Genomic DNA, 22,527 nt, shown 5'->3' on the forward strand with positions numbered 1-22,527 from the left:
TGCGGCCGACCTTGCAGTCGGCTCCTCAGTGATGCTCGCCTTTCCACGGTCCCCACGCACAACCTCGGCTAAGCCACTCGGGTGCTGCTTGAGCCCCTCTTTGGAAACGGCCACCTCATACGGCGTCACACCTTTCCCCAGGGACAGCTCCCATCCATTGACAGGTGGATGCAGAAGTGAAGGCCTGGACCTTCCCCCTCCACATGGGTTGCCTCTGCAGGGCCACCCCCGCTCCCCAGGGTGGGCTTGAAGCCTCCTCTGTGACTGTTTGTATCCCACTGTCTGTGTGCTCACCTGTTCCTGCCATTACCCCACCGGCACTGGCCCCCTGTCCTGTGCACAAACGCCTGCTTCTCTGTCTCCCAGGGAGCCTATCTGGTCAGGCGGTAAGGCCCTGACCTGTCTGGAAGGGAGACCCACGTGGACGTGAAAACTTGGGACCATCACGTGTGTTCCCTGGTCAGCAGAATGGGGGCTGCGTCAGAGCAGGAGCAGGGTCCAGGGGAGGCAGGGATGCTGGCCAAGAGGGGACAAGGCTCAGGCTCTGCAGAGAGAGTTGAGATGCAGAAAGACGGAGGGCAGCAGCAAAGACTGGGGAAGTAAAATCTCTGCAATTTGGCAGCAAATCCTTGTTTTTATACAAGCAGCCTTCCAAATCTGCTGCCTGAGAGAGCCGCCTTGGGGACGAACCAAATTGAACACTTTAAGTATGTGCAGCTTATTATATGTTAACTATGCCCTGATAAACTGTTACACTTTGGAAGAAACTAAGGAAAAATAACAACTAAATGCAATGTAGGATGCTAGTAGGATTCTGAAAAGAAAAGAGATGTTAGTGTTAAAATTGGTAAAATTCAAATAAAGTCTGTGGTTTAGTTGCTATTAGGCCGACGTTAATCTCTTGTGTTTGGTCATTTCACTGTGGTCGTGTAGAAGATGTAACATCAGAGGAAGCTGGAGCAGAGGGATATGGAAGCCCTGTACTGTCACTGCGGCTTTTCTATAAGTCTAAAATTAATTCAAAATAAAAAGTTAAAAAGGTATGCAATAAAACTTAGGAAAAAAACTGCCTTGGAATCTCCCTGTCTTTCCTGGACACCAGTGTTTGTCACACTTTCCTGTGCGTATTCATCACCGAAGGGCCCGTTAGCGGGAAGCTCTCGCTCCATGGCCCGAGACTCCGTATTTCCAGCAAGCCTCCAGATGCTGTGTGTGGCCTGCAGGGACCACTAATGGCCTGTGTGCTGTCTCGTGTGCTGTCTCGCTTTGGTTCATTTCTGTTTAAGTATCATTTCAAAAATTAACATGTAACTTCTTCAAAGGTGAGATGATGTCTTTCTCTTTTCTGAACAAAGTACCAAGTACACAACAAATGCACGTCGATCCACCAGCCCTTTAAAGGCGAGATCGCATTACTGTAACTGGATTGAAGTTAGGCTGCAGTGATACACACTTTGTCTACAGACCGCATCCTGGTCACAGTTACTGTGGGAACATGCTTTATTCACCTGGGTCAGACTGCAGTTGCATTTCCACTAACTAACAGGGATACAGCAAATGGGTCTGGACACGAGGCAGTCTGGTGGGACGACTGACCTCGGCCAGGCAAAGTCAGGAGAGAGACTGGTGACTCTGCTCAGGGGTGGACAGACCAGCTAGGAGGCTCCAGGCAGGGGCCCCCAGCATATCTTAAAAGGTCCAAGAACAAGAAGGATTTACTGTACAGCACAGGGAACTATAGTCAATAACTTGTGATAAACTATAATGAAAAAGAAGTGAAAAAAGATATATACATTAGATACATACGTATATATGTGTGACCAAATCACTTTGCTGTGCACCTGAAACTAACACAATATTGTAAATCAACTGTACTTCAATTTAAAAGAAAAAATCCAGGAAGGCTCCCTGGAGGAGGAAACCCATAGGTCAAGGGGAAACTGGCCAAGAAAGAAAGTCTGGGGGAATTGGCAGGTGGAGGACCAGGCACTGCAGGGGAGAAGGATTTCAAGCGGTGAGAACAGAGTGTAGAAAGGCCTGCAGGTGGGATTGTGGGTTTCACAGACTCTGTGCAGGGAGGCCTGGCTAAACACGTGTGTGTTACCCAGTGTGTGTGCACACATGTACACACGCGTGCACAAGTGCTTGTGGTGGAAGGAAAGACACAGTGACGAGTGAGGCTGGAGAGAGAAGCGGGGCCGGATCTTGGCCAGCTCTGTGTGTTACGTTCATCCATTGTGTCCTTTGTTATCGTGATGAGAACGTCCTTCAGTCTGAGGATGTAGTGGGCTGGCTGGAGGTTTTTCCGCAGAGGAGGGAGAAGAACAGATTTAAAATGACTTCCATGTCTCGGTGCGGAGAACGGCTGAGTGGGGCCAGAGGGAAAGATTAGCCAGAGCTATCGGCCACTGGAGTGCCTTGTGTCTCCTGGGACTGGACACGGTCAAACCACGTGTCATTTACTTGCCCACAGCCTGCCTTCCCTTGGTGGGGTGGGGGAGCTGTCTGGATCTCGTCTCAGTGTCCCTGCTGACCACTAGGAGCATGGCCACAGCACAGGCCTCCTGACCCCGTGGACACCCCGAGTGTCACCTTTATGACAGCGGCTGACAGGGCACGCCACTTTGTTTCCAGGGATGACATCTGGAAGGGAAACGCTGGAATGTGGCAGAAAGGAATGAAAGTCTCTCTGGGAACACAGGAAGCCAAAGTGGAATGAAGTCTGCACTTCTCTAAAGGTTTGCCTCTTCCCTTTTCATTTCAGGCACATTCAAACCGGACAAGCGCCCCCAGTTCCCTCTCCCCGACCTCTGCCCCGGGGCAGCCTCTGGAAAGAGACCAACTCACAGGCAACCGGCTTTGTTCCCTCAAGGAGCATCCTGGGGCCCCTGTCCTCAAGGAAGAAAAGTCATTGTGTCATGTTTTGCAGAGATTTGCTATCATGTCCGGAGAAATGGTCAAGACCAGCTTATCAGACACAGCAAACGACCAGTGACAGACTATTACAAGGTTTACCCCAAACTTGGGCTGCTGCGCTCCTCCTGTGGTGATTCTAACTGCTCAGCGGCTCAGATTCTGGTGTCATTTCCTCCATGAATTGTCACTTGACAGTGGCTGATACAGTTCTCTACTAAGTACTGTATGAAGTCCAAGAAACGGGACCAGGAAGTTGGGGACATTGTATATTATCTGTGTTTCAAAATGCTCAAAACGTTGCCACTGGGGAAAGTCAATCTTTAGGACTTTTCTGGGCTACAGCCCCTCTGGGAACAACCGCCTTCACCACAGTCAGCAGGTGTAGGGATGGTGCTTTGCGCGTGGGGTCCCCTGGGGGCAGAGGTCCTAATGGGGGATGGAGTGGGGCATCTGGGGGGTGGGCCAGCCTGGACTCACCTGCGGAGAGGACCACACTCTCGGGCTCCGGGCCCCCTCCCCAGCGGGCAATCTCTGTCTCATTGCCGGGGAGTGGGTGTGTGGGGGGGGGCTTTTCCACTGGAACTTGTCCTGGCCCCCCTCACTCCACTCCCCTGTGGTCAGGGGAAGGGGAGGGAAGGCCACTGGCTCCGGAAAGCACTGGGGCTGAGGCGCAGGAATGTGAACAAGTAGGAAGCTTGGAGTTTTCTCGAGGTTTACGGGCAAGAGGTTCAGGCTCACTTTTGCTTTCTTTACAGACTGTTCAACAGTTCGCCAGGGTGTGTCAGCCCCCAGAATCACGCAGGAGGCTGCAAGGAAGAGTTTATTTGGGGCCATACGAATTGTAATTCGGGAGACAGATTCAGATAACCCCAAAGGAGCGTTCCAAGGAAGGGAAAGAGTCGGGGCTTATAAAGACAAAAGGCCAGGAAAAAAGAAGAAAAATCAGAAGGCTGTTAAAAGCTCCTGGCAAGATTGTGATTGACAGACGCAAGTCAGAAAATTTTGTCCTTAAGGAATCATACGTTGTCTTAGGGCAGGGGTCCAGGAAGTAGCAGACTGTCCTAAGTTATTTTAGGGTAAGGGTCCCATAAGTATCTTGGGTTTCTGGCAGGTGTTCTGGACGACTTCATCAGGCCGAGGTGTGCATGTCGCTCTTCCTCCCTTGCCTCCCGGCTCTGTTTTAGAGAGCTCTCTGTGCAATACCGACTCTGTTTAGATCTTCCTTCCAACAGATGGGAAGGGAGACAGGGACCCAGAGCAGAAATTATACATGACGAAACAACAGTAGTGATTATTACCACAAAACCCAACATTTACTCAGCCCTTGGCATGTGGCAAGTTTTGACACATACAGTCACTTCTTGTTATTTGCAGGTTATGTTTGAGAAAGTCGCCCTGAACACTGGAGCATGAAGACAGAGGACTGATGCTGAGGGAGACATGGGTCGGGTTTCTGCCAGCCTGATTACATTCCCCTCAACTGATCCACCCATGACCTTGTCTGATGCGTGCTTCTGTGTAAGGACACCTCATTCCCCATGCATTCTTGGTTCATTAACATGGAACTCACAGCCATCAGCCCATAACTCACGCCTGAACAAGGCTTCTCTAAACATGCATTTTTTTTTTTCTCTAGCAGGCAAGTCAGAGCCTTCCTTTGCTTAAGACACTGGACAACACTCCAGCACTAGGCCTGGGGCTACTATTGAAGTATAGTCAGTTCACAATGTTGTGCCAATTTCTGGTATACAGCATAATGTCTCAGTCATATATTTACGTACATATCCTTTTCATCTTCTTTTTCATTGTAAGTTACTACAAGGTATTGAATATAGTTCCCTCTGCTATACAGCAGAAACCTGTTCATCTATTTTATATATAGTAGTTAGTATATGCAAATCTCGAACTCCCACTATATCCCTTCCCCTCCCCCATAACCAGGTTTGTTTTCTACATCTGTGAATCTGTCTTTGTTTTGTAAACAATGTGTCTTTTTTTTTTAGGTTCCACATATAAATAATATCATATGGTATTTTTCTTTCTTTTTCTAGTAGGGGATATTTTAAACAGTGAAATCACCAAAATAAAAAGGCACAAATATGTGAGAAACGCAGCACTGAGCAGACCACGAAAAGTGTGCTTGTTTGTAGTTTGAGCTGAAACAAGAAGGGACATCACAGCCTTGCTCCGCCCCAGCCATGACCGTGTGTTGGGTGACTAACTTCTCACTGTTCTGCACACATCTCTGAATGACTGGGAAAGTTCCTGCAGGTATTGATTTTAGGGCTACAAATCAATGTTGGCAAGTAGGTGAATTTGCAACACAGAACCCCTGAATGATGAGGGTTGATGGATGTATTGTTTTATTTAATCCTCATACCAACCCTGCAAAATAGGAACTATTAACATCTTGATTTTCACATTTGAGGAAGTGAAACAGGAGGTTAGGTTGACTGAGCCAAGACTCTTAATCATTTATCTCCATTGTATGCAGTATTTTTTTTTTAGGAAACCAAGCTTGGCTCACAGGGTATGAAAAATGAAAAAGCCCAAACCACTTTCTTAAACCTTCAATATATTTTCTAAGTACAATTTCTTACACCCAAGTATAGATTGAAATATGTGAAACTGCCCTTTTTAGGTTAAAAACAGTTGGACACTGGCAATTTCACTGGCTCAACCTCATATACCCTTAGAAAGCTTTTCTCCCTGTTACTAGAGGTATCAGTTTATTTCATCTTTTTGCATATGGAGAACTGGTTACTACACTTCAAAGTGAAAAATTTTAAAGAGTGTTTGATGTACTCTTTTCCAAAATAGAAGCACAGAGGTTTATTATTTTACAGCAGATGTTTACCATCTATTTTCTGATCTTTTTAAGTTAAAGACAGAAGGATGTGATCTCACACTTTAGTATAAATAGGCCAAATGTAAGTATTTTCTGCCTAAAGGATGCTGAGCACTGGACTGTGTTTTTCAGAGCAAGCATGTGATCTGTTTTTCTTATAACAGATCTTACATGTTTTCTATCTCATCGAGATTAGATAAAATTCTACTGAAGGCAGTGTAAGTCTATGGGGCTCTATCTTTTAATTACCAGATTTTAGGGAAGGAATAGAGTATGTGATGTAATACAAACAGAACAGTAGACATTTTCACTATGATCACCCCAAACTGGAAAGGAAAACGTATACTTGGTGACCTGAGAGTAGTGTATTTACGGAAACCTGCAGACTGTCTGGAATTCATACTGTACAGGCAGCTCTAGTTTTTTCTCTCTCAGCATGGTAGAGAAAAAGAAAGGGAAAAAGTCACTACACCGTGGCTAGTGTTCCTCCACCCAGCACGGGCGAGCAGTGTTTACATTTGCGCAAAGGTTTGCAGTGATTATGCCCAATTGGAAAGATGGGCTGGATTAGCTATTCCTCTTTCAGGTAGGGTTTCACCCTCTCAAACTCCTAGCTGGAACAGGAACTGAGTAATTAAGCACGTCTCACAAGCGGAAAGGAATGAAGCACCCTCTTGCTATCTCTTCTGAGATAGTTTCAGGTACAGCTGATCCTTGAACAACGCGGGTTTGAACTGCACCGGTCCACTCATACATGGATTTTTTCCAGTAGTAAATACGGCAGCACCACAGGGTCCTCTGCAGCTTGAATACGAGGACGCAGAACCACGGATACAGAGGGCCCGAGGATAAGGAAGGATGAACCACGTGGTCTGGCTGTAAGACTACAGGGAGGGCAGAGCCCCTAACCCCCACGTTTAAGGGTCAACTGTGGTATCTGTTCTCATCTGACCTTGAAAAGCAGAGGAGTACACCAGCCTGGGTCCCCAATGCCACAAGCACAGCGGCAGGGCTGAGGTCAGAGCACAGAACCGCTGGTCCCCAAAGCCTGTCCTTTGTTCCCGAACTCCTTCCAAGCAGAGATACTTTGAGAACTGCAGTTTAGAACCGAACCCTGGCAGTGTTCTCACACCGACCCCAGCATCCTTTCTCCTGGTGTCAGGCTTGGACCTGGGTCCGTTTCGCAGGACCCCCGGTGTACGGGGCTGGTTCTCGCGTCTGCGCACTGACGTGGGTGTGCAGTACTGGACATGAGTCTGCAGAATCAGACCTCTGGTCCAGGCACTGGACGTGGGTCTGCGGACCGGACCTGGGGTCTGCAGTACCGCAGTGCTGGATGTCGGGTCTGCAGAACTGGACCTGTGGTCCGGGCCCTGGCCTCCGGGTCCGCAGGCCTGGACGCGGGTGCGAGGCACCGGCGCCGGGGGCACCCGTGAGGATGCGCATTCGCAGGTCCGTCCGTCCAACAGGCGGCAGCTGCGCGCCCGCCGGCCCCGCCTCCGGTGGTGGGAGGCGGCGACCACTGCGTCGGCGCGCGGGACCGGGCCCTCCGAGTTCTCGCGCGACCCCTCGGCCCCGCGGGCGGGCGGGAAGGGAGCGCGGTGCGGACGCCGACCCCCACGCCACGCCGACCCCCACGCCGCGCCGCCCGCGGACGCAGGGCCCGGACAGGCCGCCCCCGGAACCCGGCGCGCCTGCGCGCTGCTCGGCGGCCGGAAGCGGGGAACCCGGACTTCCGGCCGGTCCGCGGCGCCTCGGGTTCCGGTTTCTCCGTGGGCGGGAGGGGCGGGCGAGCGAGTGGCCGCCGCTGCGGCCCGGGAGCCGACATGGAGAAGCTGCGGCGGGTCCTGAGCGGCCAGGACGACGAGGAGCAGGGCCTGACCGCGCAGGTAGGAGCCGGCGCGCGCCCCTGGGGCGGACGTTTGCTGGGGCGGGGCGGCGGAGCCTGGGCGCCGGGTCTCCGCCTGCCTCTCGGGAAGCGTCCGGGGAGCTGTGCAGGCTTTCGTGGGGTCTGCAGAAGCTCACTCTGAGCGCCCCTCCCCCGTGGCCTTGTGACTCTCGGGAGCCCACCTGCCGCCCGTCCTCCTCCCGTCTGCCCGCGCGCTGCTCTCCCCCGGCCTCTGCCCGGGCTTCTGCGCCTGGGCTGGGCGCTGCACGCGGGCCGGCGGCGCCGCAGGTGTGCAGGTGCTCGTTCTGCCAGCTGCGTGAGCCGAAATCTTAAAAGCTTCGTTAATTCCGTTTTCCCCTTGAAGTAAATGATGCGAGTGTGTGTGCGTCTGTCTTTTGGAAGGAGGGATTAGTGAAATAATACTGATTAAAAAGTTGTCTGTTGAGCCCTGTTGAGAGACTTAAAAGAAAAAAAAAACCACAACCGTTGTCTCCGTGCTTTACCCACGAGCCGTGATAAGGGTTTCTTCCTCTGATAAGAGGGTTAAAAATGGAGGAAGGGTATAGCGCATGCTCAGCACCCAAGAGGTCCTGGGTTCAATCCCCAGTACCTCCTCCAAGCGGAAATCAAGGAAGAGGGTTAAAAATAGTGCAGCAGGAACTGCTTTATAAGTATTTTTCTTATTTGCACGCCTACAGATTCTTGTTTGACTGTTACAGAAGTGGAGCATTTTAAAATCAAACGTATTACATAAGGATCTTGTATTTGGTTCTTTCTCTGTCTTAACTTCCTACTTTGTTGTCATAATTATTCAACAATTCTTGTGAACAAGGCTCCGGACTAATCTGTGAGGGTTCAGAAACTAAAAGACAAGCATCTGCTCTAAGTGAACTCCATGCTCTATAACCAGTTTGGAAAATCATAACGTTAATACAAGAACCCATATAAATAGTGATACGAGGAATGTCCATTAGGCAACAGTGGCTTGCCCAACTCACTGCACTACTATTTTGTGCTTCACTTTATGCTCTAGATCTGTTATACAAACAACAGCCGTCGTTACCTGTGGCTATTGAGGTTTAAATTAATTAAAATTAAGTAAAACATAAAATTCCCTTCTCAGTCACACCAGCCGCATTTCAGGTGCTCAGTACCCACATATGTTGGTGGCTGCCGCATAAAACAGTGCATGCGTGGGGCATTCCACTGGAGAAAGTTCTGTTGGACTGAGCTGCTCTAAACCTTGGGGACATGAAAGTGACAGTGCCACTTTTCTTGAGCCCACTGTCTAGAGGGGAGAAAGAGTATGCAGAGAAGTCCTTGATGGAAGATTGGAGTGATTGACTGGAATGGACAAGTGCTGTGAGTTCACAGGAGGTGCTCATTTATTCATTCAACAAATATTTTGAAAACTACGTATGATTGGCACTGTTCAAGGTGCTGGTGTTGTAACAGTGAGGAAAACAAAGACTTCCCTCACATGGAACTTACATTTTAATTGGGGGAAATACGTAATAAAGAGTACATATAAAAATACATCTGCCAGTAATATGTACCACAGGAGAAGTTAGAGCAGGGTGAGGAGGCTGGGGCTGCCGTATTGTGTTGGATGGTCAGGGAAGGGCTGTCTGGTGGGTAACATTGCAGCACAGGTCGGAAGAGTCACTAGGATACCTGGGCAACTCATGGAAGAAAAAAATCTCCTAGGCAGAGGGAACAGCAGCTACAGATCCTGAGAACAGAGTGCTCACATGTTCAAGGCCAGCAAAGAGGCCAGAGTGGCTGGAGCAAAGGGAGAGAGAGGTGGGAAGGTAGGAAGTGGGGCTCCAGATCACGTGGGGTCCCGTAGGACATAGAAAGGGTTTTAGATTTTACTCCAAGTGTGCTGAGAAGCCAGTGGGTTTTGAGCCAAGGGGTGACATGACTGATGGGTTTTAAAGGCTCACCCTGGCTGGTCTGTGGAAGCCGGGAGACTGGTTGGAGGACTCGTGTAGTAGTCCTGGGGAGAGATGACTGGCCTGAATCAGGCAGATGGAGGTGATTCTGTCCATGGTTTGAGTGAAGAGCCAGCAGGATCAGTTGTTGATGGATTGGATGTGTGAGAGTCAGAGGACCCAAGGATGCTTCTGTGGGTTTGACCTGAGCAGCTGGAGAGATGGAGTCACTGTTAACTGAGATGTGGAAGGAGCAGATCTGGGGAGGAAAATCATACAGATATTAAGTCTGAGATGCCAGCTAGCATCTGAGTGGAGGTGTCAGGAGAGCAAGTTGGCCTAAGATTCTAGAGTTCCTGGGAGGAAGTGTTTGAGATAATCAAGGGATTGTGGGTAAGGAGGAAAGAGGTAAGGCCCATGGTTGGACCTCTGGACCTTTCCAGTGCGGGGAGCTCAGGAGACAGAGGAGCAACCAGTGGGGAGGGGGGGAACCTGGAGAGGGCTAGGTCATAGAAGAGTGTTTCAAGGAGGAAGGCATGGGTCACATAGTTAGTGGGTCAGATAGTTCTGGGGAGGAAGGCAGGTGTGGGAGGGGCGCTGCCTGGGGCTGCAGACAAGGAGACCCAGGGCTGGGAGCGCAGGTGTGAGAGGACAGGACCGGCCACCCAGGCCTGGACCCCAGCTCCTCCCGGAGACCTCGGTGCAGACCTCGGTGCCCGCGCTGTGCACCCCGCCTGCTGGGGCCCGGCCGCTTCCCCCCTCCCTTCCCTGTCCCTTTGAACCAAGGGCCAGACTCCTCGCCGGGCACTGGGAACAGGCCCCCAGGAGTGCTCATGGGGTATTTGCTGAGGTTGGAGGGTGAAGTCAAGCTTTTTGTTTGTTTAAGATGGAAGAGGCTTATGCGTGGTTAAAGGTTGCTGGAAGGAGTCTCAGAACATCATTCCCTCTTGGAGGGGGTGGGGGCAAGGTGGGGTTGCGGGGAGTGAATAGGAGAGCTGGTGTCAGCTCCCTGGGGAGGTCAGAGGGCAGACAGGCTGGCCTCTGCCCCCGCGGTGACCCAAGAACAGGAAGAGAGTGCATGTTCCCGAGGTGAGCTTGGTGTCCAGGAGTAGCGAGCAGAGCAGGGACTTCTCATGGATGGCTGCCGTTCTTGGTGTGAAATAGGGGAAGTTTCTGATGAGGGGGAAGTGTCAGCACAGGAATTGAGGTTGAAGGGGAGGATGGTTGAAATGGTGGAAGGAGAGGGCAGCCTGCCTCAGACCAGCAGTGCACTTCTGGCGGCCAGGCAGGCGGTGTCCGGGCCACTTCAAGTTGATGGGGACCTGGCTGCAATGCCCTGTCCTGCTGGGGACTCTGCCCAGAGGAGAGGGAGGAAGGCTGGCGTCGTGATGTCACTGTGCCCGATAGTCGCAGAAAGGGGACTTAGGGGCCCTGCTGAAGGGAGGTGCCCTGACATTTCCACCGACAAGGAAGGTGGATACAGGGGCCCGGGAGGCTGCAGAGGCTTCGAGGCAGGAGCAGTGGAGTCGGGCACGGCTGGGAGGGCTTCACAGGGGAGAGCAGTGACTTGAACTTTGGAGATGGAGTAGTTGCGGATGTGAAGAGTACCTGGGTCCCCGAGTGGCAGGGAGGGTGAGGGACAGAAAGGCGGGGCTGCCCGTGGGGATGCTGGAATCGTCTGAGACTGTGAGGATCCAGGGTAGGGCCTGTGGTCGTGGGTCCTGAGAGAGAGAATGACCAGGAGAGCGGTAGGTGACAGAAATGAGGAGGGTGGCTGGTAACAGATGAGCTGTAAGGGGAGGGGGCCGAGTGAGGAGCAGGACACCGGCCCCCAAGAGGGTCTGTAGACGCCTCTTCCCTGTGCTCACCGTCTGCACATCTTTGCTTTCTGCACACCGCTGTCACTTTGAGGGAGGACTTCCAGGAATACTGCCTTCAGTGAGTTCGTTAGTTCCCTTTATGCATTCAAGCGGTGGCAGCTGGGGAGCAAGGCTTAGATGTCCTCAGCTGTCCCCTTTGTGCTGGCGTCCATGCCCTCCCGGCTCTTCCATCGCCGGAGAAAGGCAGCTCGAGCCTGTGCTGTGGGCTCATTCACGGCTGTGACGTTGCTGCAGTGAAGACCTTTTCCTCTGTTGTTTCCAACTCTTTTTTTTTTTTCCAAATAGTTGAATTGAATTCACTAGTTCCAGGTGATGTTTATTGATTTATTGCAGCAAGAAGGAGAGCACTGGAGAATGGGAGAGTTGCTCCTGCTCCCAGGAGGTCCTGCCAGAGCAGGTCTGGAGGGTCGGGGCTCTGTCTGTCTCCCACGTGGACAGGGCAGTGGTGAACAGTGTATAAACTGTCCCAGTTAGGAGTCTGGGGATCTGTGATTTGTTTCTATGTCCTGGACGGTTTCACGGCTTGAGACAAGTCGTTTGCTTGTGGATTGAATATTCCAAACTTACAAATGGGGATAATTCGTCAGATGTTTCATTTTAAAGATCATCACTTGGAAGGTGGTAATAAGAGGAAAAATACGCCCACTGTGCAGATAACCATGCTGAACGCCAGCTAAGCTTGCGGACAGTGGGGTGATGTAGACCTGTAAGAGAAAGTGAAAATGGACACTTCCTCCTCTCTCGTTAAGTCGTCAGGTCACTGTTTTCACATGACCAGTTAGAAACCCTGCTTCTTAGAACCCTGCGCCCACTTCTTACAAACCAGCAGGTCATTTCCTGTGCAACATCGGTCTTCAGGGTCAATTCTCTTCTGTTTAGTTAAAATGAACTCGATGTGCCTTCTTCCTGAGCAGAAAGAATGAAATTTGGATGTTTTTATAGGCAAGTTCATTCTTTGTTTAAAACACAGTTTTACCATGAACAGATGACATTGCTGGAAACAAGAATGCCTGTGGGTTAAAGCAGATTTTAAAAAACATTATAAATGTGCTAAAAAGTGATGGATATTCTTTATTTAGTTGTTTTTATCTACTTTTCATGCTTCATAAGGATGGATATTCTTTATTTAGTTGTTTTTATCTACTTTTCATGCTTCATAAGGATTCGCAGATTGATCTGTTAAGGTAAGGAATATAAAAGGTATTTTGGGCTTTGGCATTGAACTTTCTATTTTTGCTTCATTATTCTTGAAAATACATTATAAACGTGTGGTCTTATTTTAAAGTATATGATAATATGCTAGAAATTTAAATTTTGGAATATAAATTTTTATTGTACATTTCTAGTTTATTGAAAGACCTCTTGTTAATACTTTGCCAGCCTTACTGGGAAAACAAGTTTCAGTAGTGCGCTCAGTAATCTAAATAGGTGCTTGCCTTTGCAGCAACGTGAGTGGACCTGGAGGGTATTGTGTTTAGTGAAGTAAGTCAGACAGAGAAAGACAGATACATATGTTACCACTTCTGTGAAGGATCTAAAAAAACAAACGTGCCTGTCGAAACAGAAACAGACTCACAAATACAGAACACAAACTGGTGGTTACCAGTGGGGAGAGAGGAGCGGGGGGGGGGGGGGGGCGTTAAGAGGTGCGAACTATTGTGTATAAAGTAAACGAGCAGCAGAGATACTGGCCAGCACGGGGAAGCACAGCTACTATTTTGTAACGACTTCAAAGGGAGTGTAATCTGTGGAAAGGCTGAATCACTGCGCTGTGCGCCTGGAGCTAGCACAGCATTGCAAGTCAACTCTACGTTGATTTTCAGAAATGTGTACTTAATCAATACTGTATTCCAGCTTCTTGTATAAAATACGCAGAGTATGCTTTTCCCACATAATCTGGTCAGAATTTGCATGGCATACAGAAATGTTGTTGCTCTAGAATTAATTATCATTTCAAAGTGTGTGTTTAATGATGGTTGAGGAGATGCCCAAGGCTTTTGTGAGTTGCTTTGAAGTGAACTTTTTCTAACAGAAGTTGGGAGAGTGTCCATCCCATGGCGGACACTCCTGGTGGCTCCCCAGGTTGCTGTTGTCAGGCGGGTGCACCCATTGCCCAGCAGCTGGACTCCTGTGTGAGCACGAGGAGGTCGTGCAGGTCCTCCACCCCAGCCCTCCGCCCCCCGCCTGCAGCCAGTGGCCAGCTGATGGGAGGTGCATTCCAGAAGGCCGGCCCGGCCTCGGGGAGCCAGTGACCTGAGGTGCAGCTTTCGCCGAGGTCCAGCCAGACCACGGCCTGGCGCATTCCCCCCTTCTCTGTCCAGCTTCCCTCCCTGCTCCCAAGGTTTCTCCTGGGAGCTGTTCCTGCAGGAGAAGCCCTGTCCCCGGCTCTGCCTGTTTTTGCCTGAGCACCCTCAGACGCAGACGCCGAGAGAGGGCTGTGTCCCGTGACGCCACCTCTGTGTGTGTCAGCAGTCAGCCCATCTTCCTTCATCTTTCCCCTGTTTTTTTAATAACTGAGCATTTTGTGATGCGTCTCACACTTAGGACATTTCCTCCACATCAGCGCTTCTGTCCCCAGCAGGTAAGAGCCTTTTAAGCTGTAACACAGTGCTGCTGCCTCACCTGGTACAGGTACTCTCAGGGCCTTCTGGTTCCTGGACCACGTTTGTGTTTCCCTTCGCAACCACGGATCGTGAGATTCTGACACCCTGCGACTGCAGAGTAAACAGAGTTACTGTACATGTTACAGGGGAACGCTGCCTCCCTGTGGTGTGAACATTCAGATCGGCAGGTGGCGACCTAGGAATGAGTTCTGCCCCTTCCTTCCTCAGGTCCTGGACGCCTCGTCCCTCAGCTTCAGCACCAGGCTGAAGTGGTTCGCCATCTGCTTCGTGAGCGGCATCTTCTTCTCCATCCTCGTGAGTCCCGGCTTCTGTGCTTAGTCGCCTGCTCTGTGTCACTCGGCAGTCCTCGCCCTCCCGCGCGCAGCCCACTCTGGACTGCTGGGAGACTGCTTTGATGGGGTGTCTAGTCACCTGAAGTAAACGGTACAGATCAGTAAAAAGATGGAGAAATTAATATTTTACAGGCTTTGTGGACTGTTAATATAATTTTACTTAAGAAAAATCAGTGTGTGTTAAGAGAGTTGCAGTCGGTGATGTAGACGCTCCTGTTATTACGTTATAGTAGTGCATTTATATTTTAATCTGTTCAAATGATAAAACTTTTTAAATAACTGTAATATCTTCACTTAGGGGACTGGATTGCTGTGGCTTCCTGGTGGCATAAAGCTTTTTGCAGTGTTTTATACCTTTGGAAATATTGCTGCCTTAGCCAGGTGTGTACAGAAGTTTGGCTTCTCAAAATGCTTCTTTTTGCTGTTGCTATCCCTCCACCCTGTCCTTTCTAGTAAGTGGTTTCCTAACAGGACATATTTCTGTAGACGTATACACATCGTGAATTCAGCCACAACTGAATTTGTATCTGTTCAGTAAATACTTAGGACTCCTGCTCCGTGCCAGCTGCCGCGGTAGGGGGTGGTAAGGGAAAGAATGGCCGGCGTTCCTGGCTGCAGGCACTTGCTGTGGGCCGGGAACCACCCTGAGTGCTTTGTATCCATTACCCCGTTTGTGAGATGGGCAGCGTTACCTCCCCCATCCTGTAGCTGGGTTAGTGGCACAGAGAGTCACTCAGGCCCCGGGGATGTGCCGAGGGAGGTGACCAGGCCGGTTCCAGCAGGCAGGCCTCCAGAGTCCGTGCGTGTAGGCCCCCAGGCACAGCGGCGGTGCCCCCGAGGCCCTGTGGGCGGGGTGTCGGGTGTCCTCTCTGAGGGCCTGGGGCCCGTCTTTGGGGGTTGATCTCTGGTGGAGCAGCTGTCATGCTTACGAGCTGTCAGCTTTCAGAGGTGAGCGCCTGTCTCTCTGGGGACGTGGTGGGGCGGAGGTGCTGGCGAGTGGGCGGGCGTGCCCTCTGCAGCTGGTCCCTGGGTGCCTCCTGCGGTCCCAGAGGACCCGATGGAGCAGCTCCTGCCGCGTCGCTGTCAGGAGCTTCACCCTCACGTCTCTCTTGGAAGGTGTAAGAACCTCCAAGCGCAGTGCGTGCAGACAAGGATGGTGGTAGGGTCCAACTGCCACAGATGAAAACAAGCCACCTTGTCAGCTGGCCCAGCTGTCCTGTTCACCTGTGGCTATAAAATGATGCGTTCGTGTGTCACAGAAAACGAAAGGGTTAAAGTTTCCTTCTAATGCTAAAAAAAAAAAAAACGAGTGAGTGAGCTTTTTAAATTAAACTCATGTAGGATTTCTTTTCTTCAAAGCACTTATTTTTACATAGCTAGACAAATTAATAAATCCATCTCTCAGTTCTTTTATTTGTTTCAAATAGTACGTGCTTTTTAATGGGACCCATGAAGCAGCTGAAGAAAATGTTTGAAACAACACGATTGCTTGCAACGATTATTATGCTTGTGAGTAAATAATGATAATTAAAAAAAACTTTCATTGAAGTTTTTTGCATTATTTTATGAGTTATTACCCACTCTCATGTCTGTACTATTGTTATATTTCTCTTGTTGAATATAACGAACATGTTCTTCAGACTGTGTTTGAAGAGTTTGGGTTATACAGCATTACCTAGAATGCTTGGCTGGGCGAATCTGTTTCTTTTGCATACATCTAACAGTGCTGCTCTGGGTATTTCAAATGGAAATTAGAGCTGTGCACGTGTTTCATATTCACGCCTGGGAGAACATTTCTTAATGGACCACTGTGTGCATTTTTTGGAGAGTGGGACTGGAGGACAGGTCACTTCTGGGTCCATTTGAGTCTTCTCCGGGAGAGTTGGCTTAATTCAAATAGCCTATCACCTGGCTTCTGTCCCCGCCCTGTCTGACTATTGGACAAACACCTAAGTCCCTGTGTCTAGACCTGTCATGTTGCTGCCACCTGCCTCCTTGGAGGACACAAGTGTGGGATGACAGTGCAGTCTTTCTGTGTGAAATCAGTCTAGTAGGTGCCTCCTGTAAAGCCAGTGCAGCAGCACTCACCGTGTGTTACGGGCTGTACTGAATCCGGGTTGGTGGTTTGCTGTGACTGAGGGCGAAATGAGCATTCATATGTTCCCACCAGCGGCTGTTGTCACTCTGGCTTATTCTTCAGTCTCTCTGTCAGCTTAATCAGCAGATGACTTACTAGATGCTTTCAGTTTGCCAAGGAATCTTGCAGCCACAGAGTTTAAAGTAAAATAATACTCAGGGGATTTGTAAGTACAACTAGAGTAAACTGTCTTGTTAATTTTGTTGTGAAGTATTTTATGCAAATGAAAGCAGAATAGCATGTGCATTTTTGTTAACCTTTTGGAAAGGCTCAAACGTACAGTTTGTTCTTTCTTTTCCTGTAGCTGTGTTTCGTACTTACCCTGTGTGCTGCTCTCTGGGTAAGTGACATCAGCCACACCTGTTTTCTGCTAACTAGGTAGCCCCTCACCAGGTCAAGTGTCACCACACCATCACCTCTAAGGAGCTCAAAGTCTGGTTTCTTAAAATCCCCAGAGACTCGGTGTTCCTAAAACCGTGTGCAGCAACATCCCGTTAGTGGCTAGACTTGTGACGGCTTCTGCCGCCTAAAGCTGACGGCGGCGAGGTGCTTGCTCCGGGTCAGCCCGGCTCCGCGGCCGGTCCGGGGCTGTGAGGCCCTCTCCCAGGGTCCGCGTGCGCGCTGTCTGCAACGCTCACTCACCTCGCTATGCTTGGCTCTGGCGCGGGGAGTGGATCAGGAGCAACAAGGTGTCCAAACTAATGAGGAGAAAGGGCCAGAAAACAGACCAGAACAAATTAACAAAAAGGGACAAAAAGGGCTTGAGTTACTCTTGCACCACTCACCTAAGGTGACCGGCTCTCCATTAGCCTTTAAAGAGGTCACTGTATTACAGCTCGGTTTACTTGATGCTCCTGATTGTTCATGCAGTTTATTTAGTGTTCCCATCTACTCCCCAGAGGGGGCGGAGGTGGTTCCTGAGCGCTCCAGGACGCTGCACGCCGTAAAGCAGATAGGGTGGTGTGTAACACTCCTCGGAGATGTTCTGTCCGAGACGCTCTGATTTCCATTTTGGTGAGGCAAGGACCGACCTTTAGTTATGCACACATGTGCTTACACTTCATTTCCCAACAACGTAAATAAGAATATTCTTAAATAATTTTTGCATATCCCTATGGAAAATTGGTTTCTGCTTTGAAATGGTCTAGCAATCTGTTTATAAGCAGTAGATTAAAAATGAGAAAAGAAGTAAATAAATAAAAATTAAAAATAAAGATGGACAAGAAATTTTAAAAATAAATCATTTTGAAACAACCATGGAAACTTTATTTTACATTATTCTGGATGATCACAATAAAACACAGTTTTATTTCAAAAAAGTAAGAAAAGGAACGAGTGCGAATGAGTAAAACGTGTACATTCTGCACAGGCTGCAGACTAAGAACTGGGTGGGATTTTAAATGCTGATTTTAGCAAAGTGAACCTTGACTTAAAAGATGTAACATTAGAGAGTTTTAACATTTTCACCTACGCCCAGTTGCCTCATTAATATTTATACCATATATTTAACGGCATTTGAATAAATGGAATCAGAGGATTCTAGAAAAATCCAGTTTTTGGATATTTAATTTTTAGATCTACTGAGTCTTAAATTTATCCTGCTAATGTTGAATGGAATAAATGGAGCTGTCATTTGCCTTTCTGAAGGGGAGGAATTGAACTTGCTTGTGAGAAATATTTAAAAAATCTTAACTCATCATTTCTTTGCTTTGCCCTTCTCAGTGGCACAAGAAGGGGCTGGCCTTACTATTCTGCATATTGCAGTTCCTGTCGATGACCTGGTAAGTCTGCACTAGTTAGAAAGTTGATTTCCTGAACTGTGCCAACCAAGCATTTCGTTCTGAGCTGTTGAGCTAGGAAGGTCATTGGCCTCCCAGGAGGTCAGATGCCTGAGGGCTGTGGTGTGTCCCATGGGACCTAAGACCTGGGCGTGCTGAGAGCTGCGGCTGTGCTTCCACGGTCCCCTGGTGACGCAGTCACTTCTCTTCTGATGTGTGAAGGAGAAGTGATGAGAAGTGCAGGTGATGGCACAGGAATCCCTAAAATCGAGGCCGAGTCATGGCGCGAGCCCGAGCGAACACTGGTGACCACTCACTCTGCCTGGTGTCGCTGGTCACCACAGGGTGGGCTTCATCCGGAGCCGACCCTGGCCCTGCAGCGTCTGCAGCCGTCTTCTGACTCACCAGTGACCACACAGTCTTTCCGCACCGCTTCTCTGCCTTTCCGTCTCTGCTCAGGGCCCAGGCCTGCCCGTTTCTTCCTGATCAGCTTCTGCCCGTGTCTTTGACCACATCCTGTCCAGCCGCGTGCCCAGCCCAGTGAATATTTGATTGAATTGACTGTGCCCCTCCTAGTATGCTTTCATGTTAGACCAGAATGGTGTTTTTACATATAAAATATTTTTAAGAGTGTTTTTCCTTTTTCTTTAGAACTAAGTCTTGTTTGCTTCCTTGTGATGTCTGTAAACCCCTTCCTGATTTTCCTGTTTTAAATCTCCCCTTTTTGGCATCACCCAGTCTGGGCTCAGTCTTTCTTTTGGTGTTGTTTCTACCTTTCCGCTGATAGCTTATCAGTGAATGTTCAATGCAGTTCCCTACAGGTTACAAAAGAACTGTATGATTTTATTACTCTTTTTCAGTGAATTGTGGAAAAATTTAAATCTTGATTATTTTCTATAATATATTGCTTTTTATTGCTCATCTGCAATTGATTGATCCCTAAAGGAGAATGCAGTTTATTCTCAGTTATTTTATAGTTTTCTTTTTAAAGGCTAACTTTCTGTTTATAACAAGCTCAAACTTCAGCAGGCATCAGAATCGCTTAGAGTTTGTTAAAACGCAGATTGTTTATTAAGACACGGTTTCTCATTCAGGAGGTATGGGGTGGGCCCCAGGCATTTGCATTTCTGACGAGTTCTGAGGTGACGCCTTACCACCTCCTCGTCAAGGCTCCTACTCGGAGAATCACTGCAGTGTTCTACTGCTTCATTCCTTACGGTGTTAGAGTATGGCCATTTGGTATTAAAAAAAGAAAAAAGTCATTTGTATTTTTTAGTCATTGTTTCAACATTCTTGAACTTTCCTTGCAGGTATAGCCTGTCTTACATCCCGTATGCAAGGTGAGCTGTTTGATTCCATCTTGTTTTCTCTTCCTCTGATTCTCTTTACACAGATACATGAATTTTAGTCATTTTCATGTTAAAACACTATTTAAAGAGCAGTTTTTTGTTGACTTTGACTTTTTTCCCAGAAGGAAATTATGTTTCAAATGAGTTGAATAAGAGCTTGCCAGGTAAAGCAGTAACATGCTGAACATATGTAGCAGGTGGGTGGGGACCTGGCCTCTGCTTTACCCCCTGAACATTTGCCAGTAGGGAATTTTTATAGGAGATTCTAGATCCTTCCATGACTGCGAATATTCAGTAAATAGGATGTGGAGACCTCAGCAAAAACAAGTTCTGCTTTAAAAAGGGTGGGGGAGGTGGAGTCAGTGAAAAAAACGAGTCTGATACACTAATGTTTGTTTTAAGCCCATAGAAGCACTTACTCTGTGTCAAGTGGTAGCTTCCAGTGTCTTACCATTTTTTCAGAAAAATGTAGTAATTTAATTGTGGTGGGGAAGACAAAACTAACTGCAGTCTTAAATCTGACAGATTCAGAAAAATACCCTGCTGAGGCCCAGCTTTGCTTCTTTGTGAAATTTGGAAACAGGCTGTATATGAAAAACAGCAGAACTGTATGCCTAATAGGGACAGTGAAGGAAATGGATAGAAATCCTATTTTTATTCCATTTCAAATGACCATTCTCTTCGTTGCGCGCTGACCGGGTGAAAGGCAGCCTGGGGCAGCGCAAGGCGAGGAGGCTGCTTCTCGCTGCAGAGCATGTGCCTGGGGCCTGCGGGTCCTCAGGGCCGCCGCCGGAGGGGAACGTGCCCTGGAAGCGGTGTCCCTCTTGTGCAGTTGGCGCCCGCGGCCACGACCAGGCTTCTGGACAGTGACCACACCTGCCCCGCTCCAGAAGCGCAGACCCCTGCCCTTGAGAGCAGCGCAGGGATCTGTCCCTACGCCTCCAGGCTGCTGCCGCACGCCTTTAACAGGCCGTGTAAAAATGCTGGTAGTTGAGGCAAACCGTTTTGGAAGAGAAGTGTGAAGGCCAGTGAGGTCTGCCATGGGGAGATTTTTAGAATTCTTAGGGTGCAGTTACTGACATTTTGCTTTTTAAAATCCAGGTCATTATTTCTTTTTGAAAATTAGTTATTTTGTTAGGCTATTTTTGGTATTTACACTTACTTCTTTGCATTAAGATTAGCATATGTGCTACTTAAGATTTCTAAGTAAATAAATACCATTTTGGAAACTAACAAGTGATTTCCAGGCCTCAGTTCTTGACTTCAGGAGACACTCCGCAAAGGTTTAGTTCCCGGGAGGCGCTGGGGCTTCCACCGAGTGCTCGTGGGGAAGGTGGCCTGGGGAAGGTGGCCGTGCGCCTGTCTCTTGGCAGGAAGAAACGTTACAGGTTCAGTCTGAGGGGATCATTATATTGTTTTTCCTCTTTTATTTTTTCCCACCAGGGATGCAGTAATTAAATGCTTTTCTTCACTCCTGAGTTGAAAACCAGAAACTCTGAAAAGACCATTTGAAAGTTGATGTTCTGTTTGTGGTGAAGTATACTTTTCCTGGTACAGTAGTCACTCAAAAAACAACCGCACTGACCGGTTAAGACCATTTGTGTACTGATAAAAACTACTTGCTGATTAAACTCTTCAATGCTTGTGACGTTAAACTCACTGTGTGTCTGCCATTAATGTGCTCTTCCAAAGATGAGATTTTTAATCATTGCCATTTGTAAATGATTTTTAGCCAGTTTGTTTAATCTTTTCTAAGCAACATTTGAGATGTGAACATTTAAGGATAGACCTGTGCTGCAAGATAGATTCAGTTCTGGCGGTTTTAAAATGTCTACATTTAAAAAAATGTCTTTTTAAAATAAAAACTGTAAATGTGAAAGTTTTTACTTTAAGCTAAAAATTGTGTATTATATGTAATAAAAATAATATATAAATCTTTACAATTTTGAAATAAACCCACACTTGGAAAAACAGCATTTTCTTGGTCAGACTTAAGTTTTAAGTGGGGGGCACACTGATTCAGTTGAATAAATTCAGCTTGGGCACTGTGCGCTTTTCCTGTGGGAAAGCGAGTGAGGTGCACTCCCTGCCCTGATAACTCGATTGAGGGTAAATGTGGGAAAGACACGGTGCTGAGTCACGGGGAGAGCGTTTGTGAGTGGTGGCTCAGGGCACAGCCTGAAAGCAGAGCCTGCCGGGCCATCCCCAGGAGGCTGTCACACTGCGGCTGGCGCGGAGGCAGGTGGAGGGCTGACCGCCCGGCCCTGGTGGCCCCGACACGGGAAGAAGCCGCCTCACCCCGGCCCGGAGGGAGGAGGGGGCGGGCGGCGCCTACGGCAGCCTGCTTGGCAGGGCTGGAGCCTCCGGGAGAGGTAGCCCTGCTCCCGGCCTCCTCTCAGCTCCTCCCTGCCCAGCGCCCTCAGCCCGGCACTGGCCTGGGTCAGGTGACTCAGCCTCAGAAAGGCACCTGCGGGAAGGGGGCCCAGGTGCCTGCCTGGTGCAGTGGGAAGCCCTGCTCAGTCCTGGCGACGGGGGCCGGGAAAGGAGGGGCCTGTGAGGGGCGAGGGCAGCGTTTCTTCTTGGTGGCTGTGGAGAGTGTTCTGGAGGGGCCGCCTGGAGCCGAGAGCTGTGCCAGGGAGGAGGCGATGCCGGGCAGGAGCAGGCCAGGTACTCGGTATCGCTGAAGTAGGGAGCCGGTGGGAGGAGCCGACCGGGACGGAGTCCAGGGCCAGCCTGGGGAGGACAGGGAAGCCAGGCACTGGTGTGGGACTGAGGGGGTGAGTGAGCAGGGACCGCACCAGGGGTGGTGACACATGAAAACGCAACAGTCTTGCTCCCAAA

General features: G+C 49.1%; 1 protein-coding gene across 2 annotated transcripts; it reads left to right on the forward strand.

Annotated features, from left to right (window-relative positions):
• The first annotated feature begins 7,495 nt into the window (after positions 1–7,495).
• On the forward strand, positions 7,496–21,662 carry SFT2D1 (SFT2 domain containing 1). 2 transcript variants are annotated; one of them, XM_074368025.1, is made up of 8 exons: positions 7,496–7,653; positions 14,298–14,384; positions 14,721–14,803; positions 15,850–15,931; positions 16,864–16,899; positions 18,282–18,340; positions 19,648–19,677; positions 21,130–21,662. In XM_074368025.1, the coding sequence occupies exons 1-8, from the start codon at positions 7,591–7,593 to the stop codon at positions 21,167–21,169; spliced, it is 480 nt and encodes a 159-aa protein (XP_074224126.1). In that variant the 5' UTR covers positions 7,496–7,590; the 3' UTR covers positions 21,170–21,662. The 2 variants fall into 2 exon arrangements, with proteins under 2 accessions (XP_074224126.1, XP_074224127.1); XM_074368026.1 differs by lacking the exon at positions 7,496–7,653 and adding an exon at positions 13,133–14,047.
• The last annotated feature ends 865 nt before the right edge of the window (positions 21,663–22,527 follow it).

Source organism: Camelus bactrianus, chromosome 8 (assembly GCF_048773025.1).
Source record: "Camelus bactrianus isolate YW-2024 breed Bactrian camel chromosome 8, ASM4877302v1, whole genome shotgun sequence".
In the NCBI taxonomy this organism is placed as follows: Eukaryota; Metazoa; Chordata; class Mammalia; order Artiodactyla; family Camelidae; genus Camelus; species Camelus bactrianus.

Coding starts and splice junctions, on each gene's coding strand:
- SFT2D1 (XM_074368025.1), top strand. CDS start 7,591: ATGGAGAAGCTGCGGCGGGTCCTGAGCGGCCAGGACGACGAGGAGCAG. Junction 7,654..14,297: donor AGCAGGGCCTGACCGCGCAG/GTAGGAGCCGGC, acceptor TTCCTTCCTCAG/GTCCTGGACGCCTCGTCCCT. Junction 15,932..16,863: donor TTGCAACGATTATTATGCTT/GTGAGTAAATAA, acceptor CTTTTCCTGTAG/CTGTGTTTCGTACTTACCCT.